At 38.4% G+C, this 19,866-nt stretch overlaps 2 protein-coding genes and 1 pseudogene across 11 annotated transcripts in view; all 3 read right to left on the bottom strand.

Annotated features, from left to right (window-relative positions):
* Nucleotides 1–494: 494 nt before the first annotated feature.
* LOC145478748 (leucine-rich repeat-containing protein 61-like) lies at nt 495–13,609 on the bottom strand. Of its 9 annotated transcripts, none has more exons than XR_014048329.1 (10): nt 9,036–13,609; nt 8,557–8,646; nt 7,687–7,743; nt 5,661–5,721; nt 4,739–4,824; nt 3,661–3,729; nt 3,417–3,485; nt 2,695–2,863; nt 2,176–2,244; nt 495–583 (listed from the first exon to the last, which is right to left on the bottom strand). XR_014048329.1 is itself a non-coding variant. In XM_081456910.1 (10 exons), the coding sequence occupies exons 1-10, from the start codon at nt 9,154–9,156 to the stop codon at nt 504–506; spliced, it is 759 nt and encodes a 252-aa protein (XP_081313036.1). In that variant the 5' UTR covers nt 9,157–13,609; the 3' UTR covers nt 497–503. The 9 variants fall into 9 exon arrangements, 8 of the variants coding, with proteins under 8 accessions (XP_081313036.1, XP_081313029.1, XP_081313054.1 ...); XM_081456910.1 differs by having other exon boundaries at nt 497–583; nt 2,807–2,863; XM_081456903.1 differs by lacking the exon at nt 495–583 and having other exon boundaries at nt 2,084–2,244; nt 2,807–2,863.
* Nucleotides 13,610–13,613: 4 nt separating this feature from the next.
* LOC145478962 (uncharacterized) lies at nt 13,614–15,185 on the bottom strand. Its single transcript, XM_081457178.1, has 3 exons — nt 15,034–15,185; nt 14,416–14,586; nt 13,614–13,924 (listed from the first exon to the last, which is right to left on the bottom strand). The coding sequence occupies exons 1-3, from the start codon at nt 15,100–15,102 to the stop codon at nt 13,754–13,756; spliced, it is 411 nt and encodes a 136-aa protein (XP_081313304.1). The 5' UTR covers nt 15,103–15,185; the 3' UTR covers nt 13,614–13,753.
* A 3,131-nt stretch (nt 15,186–18,316) lies between these two features.
* Nucleotides 18,317–19,866, bottom strand: part of LOC145489007 (SCO-spondin-like) — a 37,241-nt pseudogene continuing 35,691 nt past the window's right edge. The window contains exon 31 of the transcript XR_014049554.1: nt 18,317–18,393. The product of XR_014049554.1 is annotated as an SCO-spondin-like (transcript). The remainder of the gene's footprint in view (nt 18,394–19,866) is intronic.

Genomic DNA, 19,866 nt, shown 5'->3' with positions numbered 1-19,866 from the left:
TTTCAAGCTCTCTTCACCATTAAATTCAAGTGCTCAGGTTGTAAAACGAAGGATTTGATCACCTCTGAAAACAAAAGAACTGAGCATAAACAGCAACGAGAAATTCGACGTTCATCTTGCGAGTAGACAGAATAACATGTCTAATCCAATGCTGTACATTAATGTGAATGACGAAGTCCACTCTTTGAGGAAGCCTTTCTTGGTTATTTTTACATCTTCACAACACGTGAACGCAACGTCAAAACAGATTGAAGTTCTCAAAAGAATTTAGCTACAGCTTCTTTCTTCAGTTTCGGGTAACAAAGGAACTGCCTTTGTTGTGTCATGCAATGTGCAGGATACAAACACAACGGTGGGAAACTCAAGCGACATCCGAAGCAAAGCAAAGCTCTTGTTGCACTTCAGAAATGTGAGCAGTTCTTGTTTCAGCAGTGAATACCGCAACACAACAGTCTGGAGCCTCAAGCCGGCCGAAACAATTAGCTGAGTAACTATTATAGTCACTAGTTCCACAGGGCTTCTTTGGCATTATTGATGGCCTTATCGGCATCCTCGTTGATCTTCTTACACTGCAATATCACATCTGAAAACACACAAATTACAGGACTTTAGGGCCGAGGTGTTATGGCGAACAAGCAAAGTGCAGGAAAAGTGCGAACAGAAAGTGCGGGAAGATTGACGAGAGATAGCTAAGGGCTGGTTACGTCAACCACGACCGGAAGAAAGATACTCTCTTTGTGCATGCTAAGTGACGGAACGTATGAATATCTTGATATTCTGGGTGAATGGTTGTGAGGTGCGATGGTAAAGGAGTGTACTGCTCTGTGCAAATGCTCTTCGAAAAATGGTAAACAGTGTTATTGTCAATCCTTATGATGCCATCTTATTTCCGTTAAGTGCTCTTCAAGTATTTGCTATCGTAAAATTCAAGAATCTTGGGGGAAAAAGCAACCATGAAATCTACTTTGATTTGCATATCACTATCCACTGAGATTATTGAAGTGACGATACACTTGGACACTGGGCACTGTGCGAAAAGGTCACTATTGCAAAATGGCATAATAATCAATTTATAAGTGACAATCAATTAATTAATTAATTACTGTAACTATTCAGAATTCATATCATGTTCAATTGTGCATGGTTAAAAGTTCAGAATATGAAATTACAACTGAAAAACACTTGCAAAAATATAATTCAAAATCTGCTACACTTAACCTTTTCTTTTAATACAGGTTGTCATTACAATATTATTACCACTGATCATAAAAGTAGATGATGAATAAAAAGTAGTTTATCTATGAATTATCCACGTAGACTATAACTTATGCAATGTAAGAATCATGTAATGTTCTTGTCATTGTCACTCATTACAAAAGTGGTTTTACAAAGTATTACTCAAGTATGCTAAAACTCATAGTCATACAATGCAAGAAATATACCATGCTCTCATTAGAACTGGCCGTTATAAACTAGAGAAAGTTCTAATGAATTTAAGCAACAGAGTGCACTTTCTGTATTTCTTTTTCTCTAGTCAGTGGTGGACCCTAAGTTAGTTGCACATGTGTACATTAGTAAATTGTCATTCACAAAATTCAGATATTGTGTTTTAATCACAAAAATTAAACATTATTTTGCGAAACATGTCTTCCAAATTTAAGGGTGTGTGTCTTTTCTTTAAATGTGTATTCATAATTTGGCTGACACCTGCTTATATTACTAAGGACAATTTTGCCTCTACAGGTAATAGCCTACTTAGACAACTTCTTTCATCTCTGTCTCTGACCATGCAGAGCCAGAATGTGGAGAAACTCTTCTTCCATACAGGAACACTTGGTAAGCAGGCTAGTGGTTTTTGACCGATAAAAGCGTGCGTGGTATCGCAGATAGTGACTAACAAACAATAGTCACAACATTTGTTGTACATGAATGGATGTGATTGACCAGTCAGGGCAAGTGCAATGACAAAGTTGTTCTAATAAATGACCGTCCACATGACATTATTATGCTACCTTGACAACAATCTACATTACTTAGCGTTTACAAACTTGAAATAATCAAGTCTTGAACGAGCTTGCTTAAGTCAAATTTTATGAATCAATTCATAGGTAAATAGGATCAATTTCTGCACATACAGTGTACAAAGATGGAGAACTCGCTGCAAACACAGCTTACCTCTAAATCCCTTCTCTGCTTCCTCTACGCTCCTATCCTCTACCAAAGTGTTAGATGACAGGAGCTTTTCTGTAGGATTACAAATAACATCATCCATTAGCTACAAGTGCAACTTTTTCCAGTTCAAAATATGAGAAAATACACTGTACCAGAGCATTGCTTCATGCATGCAAAGAGGAACCCCTTATATCCGATTAACACAAATTATAAAGCAAAGAAACTTCACTCCAATAGCATGAAACTAATAGCATTAGAGAACAGGTACATTATGTTACAGATGAACCTGACAGTTAACACTCAGCCAGCTGCCTTATATGGACACCTGCTTGTTACAGACAGCTTTGAGTCTTGGTGTGCTGTAAGCCCATACATTAATTTTTTTTGTCGAACTAACCCACTTAATATGAAGACATTGTGGACATTAAAGCTACCATGTTTGTCCAAAATGGTGGTGAAAAAATCATGATGTTCAGTTCAAGTGGATGGAGGACTGTTTGCCTGAAATTGAATGCTATAGACCTTAAAATTGGCAGATGAAGATGAGAATACAGCCTCAGATTTTCTATTATATTCACGGCAGCTCTTAGGAAGGTGCTTGTGTAGTAAGAAATCACTTTGTTTGAATTCTTACGTGTGTTCCACGGCATTGTCTTGAGAGCAACTCCATGTTCAGATTGTAAATCATTATCTGACAAGATGAGAAAAAATATCGTTTAAAAAGTGAAAGAGCCTTCATGGCTTTAAACGAACCAATGAATTTTTATTTGTTTACAATGCTGAAAATGCTACCTAAATAAGGAGAACAAGAAGACAGATAGCAGTAAAATTGTTTTCAGGGAATTTTTAGGCAAATTCATCATCACCATCTGTCCTTGTTACCCCATGGGTTGCAAAAGGCCTCCTTAGGCTTAGGAATATACCATTTGATCATCTTTTTAATATACCTGTAGTTGGTGAGAAATTATGCTTACAATCATGAGGTTTTGACCTCTTTATTTTATTGAGAAATTCTGCATCAAATGTTACCATGGCAATTTTGTAATTTCGTGCGTGAAATTGTAAATTAATGCTGAAATTTTGTGCCAAAATTAAGGAGTAATTTGTCATCCATGATATTAGTACAGTAACACCTAGCATTTAAGGTACATGCAAAGGGCTATGACAATGTGAGTGAAGCCTCGTGGGTCAAAGGTACACATAGTAGGTGTACTGATCATGCACCAGTAAAAATTAATTATTACCGGTGAGTAGGGCATCAAGTTCATAACATATCTCATACAAGTCAGCACCCTTTCCACTGACTCGTTCACCTAAAGAAACAGCAGTTATAGTGAATAGGAACCTTCACCGTGTTCTTAGATTTCCAGACAAAGGATTTCTCTTGTTAATCAGCACTCACCCAGACATGTTACAAATGAAATTAATTTACAGTATATTTTGGTAGTTAAGACTGTAACACAAGTACACAGTTCACTCATAACTCACCATCAAGAGTCTTGAGTTTAGGTAGAAGGTCACAAACAGATTTCTTGTAATTCTCTTCAGATACACAAACTGTAAAAACAAAAACATTAACACAGCTCAAAACAAAGAAATCAACATACATGTACTTAAACTTTTACATGTGCTGTACAATGTACATGTATCATGATTTGAAAGTGCAGTGAAAGTGATAATTTAGACAAATACAGTCCTGTACAATCACATGTGAGTTCTTTACATTTAAAGTGTATGTTATTTTGTTAACCAGGATATTTATGGTTTTTTGTTACATGCACATCTTTTGTTAAATTCAAATTTCTATGTACAGTCTACAAACCCACTCAATTTTTGATCTTGATAGTTCAACGAAGGTAAACTTTGAAACTGCCAAGGTACAGGATTTCTACTGGTTATCGAACAAGCAAGTTAATAATGGTCCACATACTGGACCAACTAAATGGAGTACATGTAAATCTATGCCAGTGCATGCAAAACAATGGGGAAAAAATTTTATATCGATTAAACAGGTTTCCAGAGAAAATAAGGTGAGGGATTTTCACTTCAAATTTCTCCATCGAATAGTTGTAACAAAAAAAGAGCTCCATAGATTTCATATCAAAGACAAGAGTGACTACCTGTATTGTGGAGAACAAGATTTGATAGAACATACCTTTTCAGACTGTTTTTTACGAAAGATTTCTTGTCAAATAAGTTACACAATAATTCTCTTCTCATCACAGATTTTGTCAGCAAAATCTCCTCTAAGTACAGGCTAGAAAATTTCAATCAAAATTTACATGCAATGATGCTCCCGCTTTGGTCTACTCTGGTTAAGTCATTATTATTATTATTAAATCTCTCTTTATTTTCATTTACTATAGCTTAAAATGTATTAATTTTGGAACTATTAAAATTATAGTTTATTGCATTGTGTTGTATATAGGTTTATGTGTATCAAAAAAGGATACATTTCCACACACACACAAAAAATGTACAGTCTGGTAGATGCACAATCATATACAAGTGGCCACGTCTGCACAGCGGTTAACAAGCATCAAATATACTGAAATTAATTTCTTACCAGGATTGGAAAAACCCTGTATGGAGTCATGAAGTCTCAACACTTTCAAGTTCTCCAGTTTTGTTAAACATGACAGGCTGTCGATACTGCAAAATGTAAACAAAAATTATGGATTTTAAAAAAACCTGATTTAAAATAAATATTCTAGTATTTAACCCATCTAGTCCCAGGTTCAGAATGTCACAATTCTTCTTACTGGCAGTCATTGGTTCTCTTAATGTCAGTTCTGAGAATTTGGTGTTATATCAAGGCAATATAGATGATGGTTTTCTTTATTCTCATCACCTGTTTTGTCGAAAATATATTGGTATTGAAATGAGAAATTAAAACTTGATCACTCCATGATATGGAATTAAAGGGTAGCTTCAAACCTGTACTAACTGCCACCTCTCCTTAACAGCCAGGAGTTTTCATCCAAATCCTGTGTTTAAATTCATACTTTTTATTCCAAGTGAAACCTTTAAAAGTTAACCTTTCTACAATGGCCAGTCAAATTCTTTCTCAGCATAGCCACAATAGACAGGTTTGTCTCTATTCATCTAGCATTGGTACTTTTATTATTATTAAAGGGAATACTGTATATATCACTGTAATTGTACTTTTACTGTACAACTTGACTATTCTTTGAACATAGCATAGCAGGATGTGTACATATACATTATTTTTTTCAAAAGATGCCCATCCACTACACATATATGCCCTATATGACACAACCAAACAAATTCACAATTCTCAAGACGTCATTTTCATGTCTGCTACAAATCTACTTAACAGACTTGCAATACATAATTTATGTATACTGCAGATGTAAATGAGCAAGTAACTTTTACAGTCACAATAAACAGATGCTGTTCACTAAATACAGACTGTGATATAAAAATTCTAAGAGCAGTACAACATAAATATGTTTCCTTTCTCTTACCTTCTTATCATGTTGCCTGACAAATTTAAAGAGGATAGATTTGAAAGGTCCTCAACTCCATCTAAAAATAATCAACTTTTAGTTTCCCATTGCACACCTTCAGTGCACAGAATTTACCTGTATTTTCGATTAAAAATTCTCCATTATATGTTGCCTATACAGTGCGAGGCTGGTGGCCTCATGGTTAGTTCGCTTGATACAGATCTGGCGGTTCGGGTTTGAGACCAAGCCAAGGATATTGTGTTGTGTTCTTAGGTAAGAAACTTTACTCTCATAGTGTCTCTCCACCAGTGTTTCAGCCAGAAAATTTTACTTGAGGGCCAAAGTGGCCGCAGAAGATCTTTTTTAGGGGCCAGTTTTTTAGGAAAGGGGTCACTAAATTGAAAGCTACAGAAGGAAAAAATGTGTCAGGGTACCAAGGAAAATAAAGCAGTTTATTAGGATCTATGATAAAATTTAATAGTAAGTGCTTTTTGAAGGGTTTCTACTCAATAAAGTTTCTTTTGAATCAGATACTAGTATGAAGGATCTGTGCATTACAAGAGAACAATCCTTAGGCCTACGTGACGTAGTCAATGGTCAAGGGTTTGCAATGCATTATAGGGCAATTTCAAACATGGTCAGTCTTTTGGAAGTTTTCCGATATGAGAGAATCAATAGGGCAGAGCAAAAGGATGGATTGACTTCTTTTCTTATGTTGACTGTTTTAGAAACAAAGATCTTTCAATATGATTTTTATACAAGGACATAATGTGACAAAATAACCATTATTGATCGTCAACACAGAGAAATGTAGTTGCCATTATGCCATATTCTTGGTTTTCATGTGACACGGTCAAATTCCAAAATTAGAAATTATCTTTCCTTCTGAGGTTTTAATTTCATCAGATAAAAGACCCTACAGGAATGTGATGTTTGGCGATGTTTTAGCTCAACAGAGTTCTTTTTGTAATAGAACACTCCAAGCTTTTGCCAAAGTTGCGTGACATGAAAATGGTGGCCCACAAAGACTGTCGCATAGGTCAAAAGATGAGTTATCGCTTTAGTTTTTGCTAAATAAATGGTGCTTGCACTAGAAGAAGCATTTATTTCAATGCGTTGCAGCTCGAGTAAGAATTTTCGTTTCAATGGCAAAACTGAACGACAGATGTTTTTGTTATTTTACGGTCGCCATGTTTGTGCCCCTCCAAACGGCACAAACATGGCGTCTCCATACAAAGCTCTATAAATTTGGGTGACACACTTCTGCAAATAACAAGCGAATGAAAAACAGCAGAAACCTGATTCTTGGTGAGGTTGTTTATATAGCAATCATCTATCATATCCCAGATTCTTGAATTTAATTATTGAATGGTTACGATTTTTAGTTTTGATCACATGACTGTTGAAAACCAAGAATTATGGCGACTAAACCAGGACTTTTGGTTGCCAAGGATGAAATGCTTGTTGCATTGGCGACTGTATCGATCACAATTTTGAGCCCTGGGATGGCTTTAAAATATTATGCATGTGTTAAGCCTGCAGTCTTGTAAAAGAAAAGGGCCAAATTGGCCCTTTTTTTGTTTTTCTGGGGGCCATCTCTGATTGTAACGCGGGATTCTCTCAATGGCGTGCTCTGGAGGAAACACTGCTCCACCCAGGTGTATAGAATTAATAGGTACAGCAAATTTAATGCCTGGGGTAACCCTGCAATGGGCTAGTATCCAGGGGGGGGGGGTAGAAAAACTCCTAGCCGCTTCATTCTCCAGAAACTGGAGATAAGCACTGGCCTGATGGGTCACTTGGCTTGTATGCAGACTTTTTACAGTGGGCAAAAAAAAAAACCATGGCATGACATGGCATGCTATCAGCCAATCAAAATACCAAAATTACTGCATGTGACTGTAGTACTGAATGTATATACATCATATATGATTTGTAGATACGTATAAATTATGTGTAATAGCACCTGTTTACACATGCATACACAGTGCATAAGGGTAATTACGCTTGGCAACTTATCACTGTGTGTCTTTCTAACACTTACCAAGGGAAGACAACTTGTTACAAGAAACATTCAAGGTTTCCAGCAGCTCCAGCTCACCTGAAATGAACATTGGAGCACAAATTTACAAAAGAGTTCTAAATCAAAGAAGAGATCAACTATGACTGCATTAATCTCTCTCATTCAGAAATATGTACATGCAAATGGTTGTTTTCAACATTTCTTGAAAGTAACAAATCAATGTGTTCCCAGTATAACAAATTTTGCTCTCTTACATGTTAGTCTGGTCTAGCCACTAGTATCCAGCTACAACATGTTCTATTAGAAGTACATGCAAGTTCTCTGAATAAATTCAGTACAATTGTACATGTGTAACATGGTAAATCTTTAGCAAATATCAGTGCTCAATGTACCAAATTATTATGGTCTCTATCCACTGATGAGTACCATAAGAACAATAAAAACAGGACAGAAACTGCTTCTCAATAGTGTCAAAACTACTAGCAACTTCACTGAGAATACAAAAACAATTGTCTCCCATGTTTGTACATGTATTGACAGTGTCTGCAGAACTTTAAAAAATTACATGATTATACAATCATGTACTACCACAGTTTCCAAACAAGTGTACATACTTGTACACAGAACATCCATTTCTGTAGACAGGCCATTTTTCACTGATATGTACTGTCCAACCTCTACTAACAGACACCTACTGAAATTACATGCCTTCGATAGGTTGACACTTAGTCAAGGTTCCACCCACATACAAACAAGTACATGCACATGTACATATTTAACCTACCATAAAGCAGACACCTCCTACAAGCACTTTTCATGCTCCAAGAGTATCTGCTTGTGGAACTCTGGTTTGACTATATATACACTGTACATGTAAAATTCTAAACCTACCCAAATCCTTCAGATCAGAAATATTATTTTTGGCAAGATCCAGGTGCAGCAGTCCCATACAGTCACTTATACAGCTGACGTCCTGTAAACCTAGAGAACACATTGCATTTTGTTACATAATTTCTGTCCTTGTATATTTGTATTTTCTCGCTATACTCACTTGTGTAAAGCTTCATGTGTACGCTGAGAAAATACAAGGGTTTACCATTCCAGCATTGCATAATTATGTTATATCTCTCTATTGTAATAAACACACATACATGTATGTCATAAATTATAAATGGTCTGGGGAGTGTTCACTTGGGAAACTGGGAAATTCATGGTTCTCGTTATGTGCAAACATGCATATTTTCCACATCTCTATATTTAGTTGGTAGATACTGTGATGAATGAAACCTCCAACTCTCAAGCTGGGTCTTCTATCCACATTCCACTACAAGTACCTGTACTTTGAGCTACTATGTGCTTCTTGTACCTACCCATTCCACTGAGATCCAAAAAACTGATGCTCTCAAGATCAAATTCACCAGTTCTGCTCTTCAGCAAGTGAGGAGTCAAGACTGAGCCTGGAACAGTGGAGGGAAAAACAAAAAGGACCATTCAAGCATGCGTTTGTTGCATTATTCCCCAATTCTGTCGAGAAAACTATGCATGCCAGCAAACGTTCTTGCCTCTCCTATCTTACATGCACTGTACCTGTAATTTTAACAAACAGCTTATCTTTCTAACAGGCCCAATCATTAACAATTAGAGACCAAACATAATTATAAAGTAGAGAAACCAGAGAAACCTTGAGCTAAATTCGACCGTCCATCGGGGGCACATGTTCAGAGGGAAAATACCATGAAAATACTATAACTGTATCAAACACTCTGATAAAAATACGTCATTCATAGCTTCGAGGGACAGTAAAGTTGCAGGCTTACCTCCAGTTCTTGCCATGAGTTTTTAACTCCGTGAATAAGTTTCACGGCGACAAATAGTTCGTCAAAAACTTCCTGATCTTTACCGCCATGTTGCTATGTCGTCCCATTCCTCTACTCGAAAAAAAATGACTCCTTTCTTCCCGTCAGGCCACGCCCGCTTGTTACTCTAACAGCCAGTTCACATGCACACACCGTAAACTTCAAGCCCGCAATTCTGATTGAAAACCGATCAAATTGCTTTTACTCTCGTCTGCTAGCTTTTGAAAAAAAGAAAGAAAATAGATTTTGAAGAAAAAGACAGTTTCACATTGAAGTTAATGGTCGTTAATTCTCATAGAAAAGTTAAAGCTGTTAAAAGAAAAGCCAGGGACGGTGCCCGGTCCAGCACAAAATTTGGGCCAACAGAAGAGCAATCTGAGTACATGATTGATCATCGCAATAATACACACAACTTAAACGGTGTGAAATTCAAGCCTGAAGAAAATTCAGGCCTGAACGGGATTCGAACCCATGACCTCTGAGATACCGGTGTAGAGCTCTACCAACTAAGCTATCAAGCCAACTGGGTGCTGGTCACATTTTGAGTTCGTAATATACCGGTAGATGGTGAAGAATACAAGTGAATATATGAAATTTCATATATTTGAACTGCGGAGAAAGATATGAAGACGTGATTGATCATCGCAGTTATAAACACAGCAGTTGTGACTGGTTGACTTTAATTATTGGCCCCCTGAGCTTACTTAGCCGTGTCGTAAAACACATTGATGTGTCGATCCTAATAAGAGTTTTCAGAACTAAGTTTCTGTAATGAAGCCAAAACACTTGCGCGTTTCCTACGATGTCGGAAAAGCTCTTGCAATAGGTGCTATGCATAGCAGTAGCCTGCATTGTAAATTACATCAGGTTGACAATGTTAACGGTTAATATACTGGTGGAAGGCCTTCAATGTTGGAGTTTTACTGTAAATCATCAACATAATCATCCACGGAGACCCAGGGGCTGCTAGATGCGATGTTTTCGGGCGAGCGAGCTCAGCCGAAAATATTGCATCGTCCCCACTAGCAGCCCCTGGGTCTCCAAGGATGCAACATAATCAGTATACAAGTGCAGACTGTGAGAGTTCTGGGGTGATTCTTTAGTATTGCGCTCGTTATCGTTTTTTACGACAAGTGCAAACATTCTTCGCGCGCTCATTGGCTAATTTTTATTGTCAATGAACGGACAGACACATGAATTTATAATTTATGCGATGTGTCAATGAGCGAGTAAAGTAGTAGGTAAAGTCTGCATACGAGCCAAGTGGCCCATCAGGCCGGAGCTTATCCCGGTTTCTGTAGCATGAAGCGACTAGGAGTATTTCTACTCCCCCCTGGATGGGATGCTAGTCCATCGCAGGGTTACCCCCAGCATTAAGTTCGCCGGTACCCATTTATACACCTGGGTGGAGAGAGGCACTGTGAGAGTAAAGTGTCTTGCCCAAGAACACAACACAATGTCCCCGGCCAGGGCTCGAACCCGGACCGCTCGATCCGGAGACGAGCGCACTACCCATGAGGCCATGAGGCCACCGCGTCTGTCTCGTTATTGACAATGAATTTCGTCACAACCCTGTCAAAGTAGGCTATCGCTTCGTGGATCCAAAGCTACTTCAGTTTGACAATGTTGTGATGAAATTTATAATGAATAACAGGACAGACGCATGTAAAACTGACGTCAGTTTGTTAAACTGCGTATCAGTGGCCGTGCAGTAAGAAAATCGAGCGTTTTCTTTACAGCTGAGCTCACTAGTTTTCGTGAAAAAGAGTTTAGTGTCCTATCAGTTTTTCTCATTATGAGTCAAGCAATCATCTTTTTTCAATAAAATGAATAGATCGAGAGGGATTTCTTTGGCAAAGGAATCTGATCAGCCTATACCTTAAAAAATATGGCAAGACAAGAGAGGATGGAGGGTAACAGTGTTTGTCCCCTCCCAAGGTAATCCCTGTAGAGGGAGAGAGGCAAAAGATGGGATTTGCCATGCACTTGGAATGAAGCTGTCACCGTTGCGAGAGACAGCAGATTGGAGGAGACAAGTCAATGTCCCTATTCTCCCAGAGGAGAGCTAGGAGCTTTGACGATGATGAATCCCACTCAAGTTATTTGTTGAGCCCTGCCAGTTTCTGAATTCCCAGAAACGTCTAGAAATAGCCGATCCATTGACGCGGATTCTGCTCACATGGATAGCTCAAGCAGCTTACAAGCGTCTTCACATTCAACGAAAACATCCACGCGACGCTCATGGTAACATGGTCCGCGAAAGAACGTACCATGGTACCATGCCTAAAAATAACTTGAGAGGAATTCTGAAATAGTCATTTTCACAATCCAGTACTTAAACTGCCTTAAACGGCGAAACCATAGTTTAAAGATAAATGTTAACTTGAGAAGGAACAAATTCAGGTCTTTTTTTATTTCCGTGGTTAGTTTCCCCCTCTCCCTCACTTTTGAACGCCGGCCACACAGGCTTATTCTCACCCACTATCCCCCACTTCCGCCGCCCTACGAAGGACATCAGCAATTCCTTGGGGGAATGAGTCCAGGAAAACATTGGGCATTAATAACAAAATCGATGCAACAGCACTTTTAGCATCTCTGACAGCCTTTCTCTTCTTCAGTCTAAATAGCTTTTCCTCACAACTAGAAACTATGCAGGTGTTGAATAGGCTTGCCACTTCCATTTCATAACGTAAATTATAGAGGTAACCACTTTTTTTGTAAAAGTTATTCATCTTTTGGAAAACGTTTACAGTGCCTATTACATTTTTTTCGTGTCACCTCCCAGTAAGCAGAACATTTGTGTCTCTTGTTTTGCGCATGCACTACATCATCTGTGAGTGATATGACCTGATATGGCTACGATATCATGTACACTTGGCCGAATTTGGGTACGGTAAATAGCTAATCGTACCGTTTTTGGTATGGTTCAGCGGCGTATCAGGCTCGTTTGATCCCCGGGGGGAACTCCCATATAAAAGGACGGGGGTGTTCGTCGGAAATTTTGAAAAGAACCGCTAAGAGGTACCAAGATCCTGCTTTGTGGGCGTGGCTTGAAATTTTTTTCACCCTTAAGAGATACCAATTCTAAAACAAAGCATTACCTCCTGCCATATTTTTTCGGTTCAACACCCTAAAAGGTACTGCAAAAGCTCCTGCTGTGGACCTTTTGAGGCGGAACACCCTAAGAGGCACCAAAACCGCTCTTTTAACCCCTTAAAACTAACAGAGGACCCCCGTCTTTTTTATCTGGGAGTTCCCCCGTCCCGGGATTTGGTCTCGCTATGGCCGGTATTTTGGTTCTACTATGTCTCACCAAAATACGAACCATGGCTCGACCAAACCCGCCTGAAATGCCACCGAAGTACACTCACTTTTAATAAGAATGTATATTTTTCATGCCCAGGCTGGATTTTCTTATTTTTCTGCCGACTTAATGCTGAAAATATTGTTGTGTACATTCTTAGCTTTCAGTTGAATAAAAGTGTATGGTATCAGTATTTTGTTACATTGCGCACGTGCTTTATCGCTTTACGTTATACGTAGTTTACTTTTCGTTTTGTTACCTGGTTTTGTTAGAGAAATGAAATAATACCACACTTTTCAACAGTCAAATAAAGTTCATTTATTTTATTGTATTTTACTTCCATCAACACACACACAAAAAGACTTATCAAAAATCTTATCCTTGGATATATTCTTCACATGTTAAAATTTTGCCAGTAGATTCTTGTTCAAAGGGAGAGAGAGAGAGTGCAAGACAATGCCATTCAAGAGCTTCTTGTGTTCTTTTGTTCAAAGTAGCTACTGCAGTAGATGACTCAAACTGGTACAGAGTGGAACAAAAAAGACAACGTTTGAGAAGTGTTACTTTACTTTACTAAATATACAAAACACTGAAATACTAAATTAGAAAGGCTTTAGTGTTACATGTCCAAATACATGTAGCTGTTACAAATAAATTCGCTAAGTTCAAAAGCACTTAAGAACAGGAGTGAGGGTAGAGATTGAAAGCTATGGGTAATAGAAACATCAAGTGAGGAAGTTAGTTTATAAAATAAAACCCTCATATTAACTAATGATACCCCCCCCCCCCCCTCCCCTATTAACTATGCACTGAGCGAGCAAGCTGGCCTAACGGTCAAAATGATAATCATTGAAAACAACATAAATAATTAACTTGCCAAAAGATTTCAAATCTATACAGCTTCGTGAAATTTGTTACAAACGGCCAACTAGGTCTGCACATTTATTTTCGCATTCATAAGTTTCCCGCTCTTCTCCTTCGCAAGGTTTCCCGCCAAAACTGGGCTCTGGATTCGTGCAATTTCGAAAACGTTCTTGAAAACCTCCGCACGACTCGCTACAGGACGTCCATTCACTCCATTCTGACCAACCTCCATCAACTGTAACAATACGGAGATAAACATACATCAAAATGTATAGAATCTAAATTTCCCTTTCTCGTCCCCATGCAAGTCCCTTTTGGTTGGAGCGCGCGGAATTGCGGACCGTTGCACTCCAAAAGTTAGGCGTCCTAACCATCAAGCTCCCCGCTTCCTGTTTCCAACCCACTTTTCATTAGCGAAATGTAGCGGCCGCTGGGGAAAAGTCAGTCACTTCGCCTTTAGGCATGTGAAAAAAAAAAAGCCTACATTAGGAGCTTAAAAGTTTCACTTGACTACCTACGCAGCTCGACAGTTTCTTTGGAAACAAGAGATTCACTAATACCTTTGTTCATATTGAAAGTTAGTTTTCTTCGGTTTCTTAAAGCTAAGTTGCTACTTCCATCGATGGTTAAGGTGGCTTCTTTTATTCTTATAATCCGGCAGTAATAATAAACGCGCTTTCATCTTTGATCTAGATTTACTCACGTGACAGCTTGTTTCTAACTTACCGGGACAGGGTGGTAGTTGGCACAACTGGTTTTGTTGCGCTTCTCCCTTGCAATTTTTCCCGCCATTTTCAGGTGCTGGTTGCGTGCAGTTTCGGAAACGCTCTTGAAAACCAGTCCCACAGGTCTCATTACAGGAATTCCAAACGCTCCAGTCTGACCAACCACCGTCAACTGTGAAAAACAGATATACAATCTTCTAGCGTCACATTGCATCACGCATTTCCTATCCTCCTCGAATTTGGTACGTTATGAATCGCATCCGTGCGTTTTCCTCTTAAAGGAGCTCAATCGCGGCATTTTTGATTATTTTGGCCATGAAACCTGATAATAGAAGTTTACTAAGAGAAAAAGATACTTTACTAAGGTAGAAAAAGACCAAAGAGATAATAATACACCATAAAGAAACAAAGATGTTTTAAGATGGAGAAGACTGACACGGGTTACAAACGACGAACTTTAAAAATTTAGGCTACGCGTTTTAAGATGCGAAACCGTGACGTACCTCCTTTAACAAGTTTAACTAACTGATTGTTTGATTAGTTGTTTGATACGTTGGCTGGTTTGTTGAATACACGAATGAATGGATGGATGGACGACGGAAAGAATGTTATCGTTTACCTCCAGTGCAGCATCTTCCACTGTAACCAGTTTTACAGTTACACCGCAGACGATCTGGAGTTCCACCATTGGGACACTCCCTGTTACATTGCCGAGTCTGCGTGAGTGACCAACAGGACCCACCGCACTTAGCTGATCTGGTCACTTTACGGTAACGAATCTGCATTCCCTCAGTACCACATGGCTGGCTACAGGAACTCCATTTCGACCAAGAAGTCAAACTGCAGTCTCTTTTGTGGCAACCTGAACCCCACAGGCACCCTTCCCCCAGGTGTAACATCGTGGCAAAGGACAGGACAAGAAACAACCAAACCAATTTCGGAATCATTCTGTCAATCTTCTCACCAAAGTCTGATGGTAAAAAGAAATTATTTCAGTGGCAAGAATGAAAAGATTAGAAGAATTCAGCTCTCGCTGATAATCAAGCGAGATCAATGCGTAAAAGCGCCTGCTTCCAACGCTGGTTGGGAGAAACCGAACGAGAGAAACTGTTAGAAACTACACTACCTACACAACAACCCGTGCACATTAGCATTGATGAGTTGTGACCGTAAATTAAAGCACTCGGTTAAATCCAAGTCTACATCGGAGAGTACATCGGAATATAAATCGAATTGTAGTTACAATGTCGCTTGATTTATAGTAACGAGTGCATGATTAAGTTACATCTGATCAGCTAGATAAACAATGAATGTTACACACGAGTTCAAACAACTAAAAATAGATTACACCTTTTACATTTCACGTGTCACAATTGTCTCATTGAGAGTTCTTGAAATTTCGATACTAAATGCAGAAATTACTAGTAATCAGTACTTTTACAAGATTATTACATCATCAATAAAATCACCAACTGTCAGTTATTTCTAGTGAGGTGCTTAGGACAACAATAGTGCAGTTTATCCCCTGACAACTAATACGACAAAATTTCTCTTTCATTACCCCCATGACATGAGATTAAAGAATGGAAATTATTTCCTCTTGGATTTAAAGACCACTTAAACTAGCCTTCTAGTTAATGGCGTCCAAAAGTGAACAACAATACTGAATACGATACAAATGTAATAAAAATTTCATTAACAATCCCCGATGACACTTTTTGGCGTTAGTTATCCAAAATAACAATAAAATCATGATAAAATGAAAAAAAAAAGAACAATGAATGTTACAGAAAGTTAGCTATTTAAACTAAGAAGATAAAACTTCACGTAAGAGTTTATTTGTTAGCTTTCCGCTAAAAGTAAGAACAGATTCATTCAACTTAAGAGTACCATCCAAACTATGACAAAGCAGAACTGTTCGATATAAAGGTTCTTTGTCCCGCAATGCTCTTAAAGAGCGGGATGTTAAAAAGTAGAACTTCTAGTCACGCGACCCCTTAACTCTCCTCGCTGAATCAAGAAAAATTACAGCACGCATGGAGTAACGAATGTCAAAAGTCACAAGACGAAACACGAAAATAACAATCGGAAGATCAAAATATTCAAAATAAGAACTTCCGTACGCAAAAGTATTTTTACTTCGCGCTTTCAAAACAAGGCTTGACCTAAGCCTTACGAATGAAAAACAAACGCTAACTTCAGTTTTAGAAATCAGTTTCCCAGTCGTGCAATGTTGTCTTCATTACAGCTTTACTCGTACTTCTTCAGTTTTGATCGTCTTACTTCTGAGTTCTGTCTCTCTTTGACTTTTCAATGTGAGTGCTATCGAACTTCTTTGACTCAATTTCTGTGATTACGCCTGATGGGGATGAAAAGCTAAATAATCGAGTTGCAGTCTTGACCAGCGCGTTCAAGCAATTGAGTAGGGTAAAAGCCGAGCAAAAGTAAAGAAGACTTCCCTTCAGCGCCCACCATGTTTATTTACGAAGACTGGAAAGGAGAAATTTGACACAAACGAAACAGATTCCAATATTTAGAACTATGAATTCTTTAAGTCTACGGTTCTAAATATTGAAACGCTTTCTCCGGACTCCGAAGTTTACGAACCCTGAAAAAAATAGCATAGAATTAAAAAAAAAAAAAAGTGCCCAGTGAGTAGTCCCGACTGAGCTTTACGCATAACAGAGTTCCATTATATGAACATATTTATGTAGCATAATTATCTCTGTATGTTCCTGTTAGTGCTAGGTTTGGTTTACCTCCTTAGTCTTCTTTTTGACTGCCTCAAGATCGAGTGTGATGCTTTCTCCTCTAGTAGTAACTTATGAAAGTCCTTGCCGCAACTTCGAATCTGCAGAAGTGAAGGGAAGTGCATCTTTTATATAGCACTGAAGACGTGAAAAAATATAATAAAACCAAGCTTCCTTGAGCGCTAGTCCCAAATTCCTTCATGTCCTTGCCAGTGGAACAAAGGTTATCAGTACCGAAAGAGGTATTTTCCAATGTGACTCAAATCAGACTTTAAACAAGCGCATATTTTCAGTTTTTACGAGAATTGATTGATACACAGTCAAAGATCGTTTCGCTGTGAGTTTTCTCGTCGTTTGTTAAAACTAGTGAGTGTTATATCGAGGTATTTTTCAGTTTACAACGTGTATGCAGGGCGTAAACGACTCTAGGTCAATAGCGCTTCAGGAATAACAGACACCATGTCACGTAACAGATATTTTTTCGTGATCTCGAATCTAATCCCCAACACTTTCCTCATTGAATGACCAAAAACAGAGTGTAGTGACCTAGCAGTTACAGCTCTATTTTCATTTTCCATATAAATTCGTTCGAATTCCGCATTAATAATAGCCTGCGTTGCGGGCGTAAACGGGGAAGGGTAGGGAGGCAAAAAATGCGAGGAAGTCCCCCTCTTTCCCCGTTTAACGCCTGATAATTCATTGATAATCATTTCAAAACTTCCGCGATCAATGAACATGTACGTGTGCTGTGCACGTACATGCGCAGTGAGAGATCACATAAGGTTTATTCGCCTCTGAATCAACTTCCGCGTTCCTAAATAATAGAGAGTTTAAGCATGACGTTTACGGCAGACGGCAAACGGTAAAGATTACCTCTTATGTTTTATTCTTTTCTTGTAATCCTTAAATAAATTACACAAAAATAGAAAAACGTCTTTTACTATTTACCGCAAATACAAATATTTTCACTCTGCTGTACAGACAGCTGAAGACAGACAAAAGTTTCATTTTTGTCGTTTGCCGTTTGACGTAACGTCATGCTTAATCTGTCTACTAAGAAAATTACTTTTCGTGCCGGTACGAGCGAGTTCACCCAGGTTCCTAATTGAGCTAGGCTCTTTATCACTTTATGTATTCTTTTACATGATACCTGCCCTGACTGTCAGACCAGACAAGTCACACCCTGGGTCACACCCTGAGTGTTCACAGCAGTCACACCATGGTTGGCCCTTGAAAAGGAAAAAAAAAAAAAAAACGTTTAACTACTTCTATAGCCTATGTGGCAGGCGTCCGAAGGGGAGGGAAAGGGGAAAAACGAGCGAGCGAAGCGCGTGAGGGTAGCGCGCTCTATCGAAGCGTACTCTATCCTCCGCGCTCATTTTGACCCTTTCCCTCCCCTTCTACGGCCGCCACGCAGGAGAGTACTTAGACTGCACCGGTGCGAGTTCACCCGGCCAATGTACATTCAATCCTCCCGTTTTACAGACACCAAAGAGGTAGAGGTAATCTAAAGCTAGTTTCTCTGGGACCATGTAAACGATATGTAACATAGAATTGTTTGTATTATTGAGATATCTGTGATTAAGGCTAGGCTCGACTGTGTATCTTTCATTTCCAGTACGAAAGGGGATTATTTGGAAAAAAAAACAAACAAACAAAACAAAGTGTTCTATTCGGCGCAACTTTGCAGCGCGGTATTTTATTTGCTAGACGAAAGTGTGTTAAGCTTTTAAGATATTCTAATTGGTTGTCTAGATATCCACATCTTAAGTTGTAGTAGCTAAAAATACGAGAGACCTGTATGCGTAAAGTGACGCCGCGGGAAAGCAAATTTTACCCAAGCTACGCATGTTTCTGTTCGAGCAAGGGAATGGGTCGAGTTTTCGTTATGGTTCACTTAAAACACAACCCTAATGGGGTGTAATTGTTTTCATGGATTTTCCGCGAGTTCTGGACCATAAAACAACCAAGACTTCATAGCCTAATTTCAAAGGGATTAATAAATAGAACAGGTAATTGGCATTTATTTTGTACTTATCACTTCAGCAAAAGGTCAAACAAAGTTACGAGAGTTAAGTTTTAAAAAGAAATAAAATATCTGAATCACACAGTGAAATCCCAATTTTGATTTCTAAATTCATCAATAACGCATTGTGATAAATCTGCATAGTCAAAGTAACGAGAGTTTGGCAGAAATGAAAATAAAATCTTTTTGAAAACTCGCAAGTCGTTTTTGAACTCCATAAAAAACGATAAAACTACAGAATAGCAAAGTGGGATCAATAATTCGTTTTGATAACTTTAGCCTTATTGTCAAAGTAATTGGAAATCAGTAGAAATCGAAACTAAGTCTCTTTGATTGAGGTGATACACAATTAACATCTTGGAACTTGAAAACACTCGTCCCCCTGCCCCGTAGAACTTTTGAATACCAAAGTGCAGTTACTATTTTTTTTTTACTTCATCAACAATTCATTTTAACACTTGCACATTGCACTTATCTGGTGATTTACAGATTGAACAAAGCAAAATATTTCAAACTTTTTCATTGCCAGTCGTCATATTTTCCAAGTATTTTGCAGATTTGGGTAACTTGCAAAATGTATTGTTTTCAAACTCATGCTGAAGGGATAAGTGTTAATAAATAAACTGAATGGTGAAGTCATATTTTTACCAATGGGCCACTGTACAGTAACTACAAA

Source organism: Orbicella franksi, chromosome 1, assembly GCF_964199315.1.
Source record: "Orbicella franksi chromosome 1, jaOrbFran1.1, whole genome shotgun sequence".
Lineage (NCBI taxonomy): Eukaryota > Metazoa > Cnidaria > Anthozoa > Scleractinia > Merulinidae > Orbicella > Orbicella franksi.
This window is presented reverse-complemented; position numbering and strand designations above follow the sequence as displayed.

What these genes read in the sequence shown, in the direction of transcription:
- LOC145478748 (XM_081456868.1), bottom strand. Translation starts at nt 9,156, where the DNA reads ATGGTCCTTTTTGTTTTTCCCTCCACTGTTCCAGGCTCAGTCTTGACT. An exon ending in TTTGGATCTCAGTGGAATGG is followed by an intron (nt 8,647 to 9,035) that starts GTAGGTACAAGA and finishes TGTGTTCTCTAG; the next exon opens with GTTTACAGGACGTCAGCTGT. An exon ending in TAAACTCAAGACTCTTGATG is followed by an intron (nt 3,486 to 3,660) that starts GTGAGTTATGAG and finishes CTGTTTCTTTAG; the next exon opens with GTGAACGAGTCAGTGGAAAG.
- LOC145478962 (XM_081457178.1), bottom strand. Translation starts at nt 15,102, where the DNA reads ATGGTGGAACTCCAGATCGTCTGCGGTGTAACTGTAAAACTGGTTACA. An exon ending in TGGAAGATGCTGCACTGGAG is followed by an intron (nt 14,587 to 15,033) that starts GTAAACGATAAC and finishes TGTTTTTCACAG; the next exon opens with TTGACGGTGGTTGGTCAGAC. An exon ending in CCAACTACCACCCTGTCCCG is followed by an intron (nt 13,925 to 14,415) that starts GTAAGTTAGAAA and finishes GTATTGTTACAG; the next exon opens with TTGATGGAGGTTGGTCAGAA.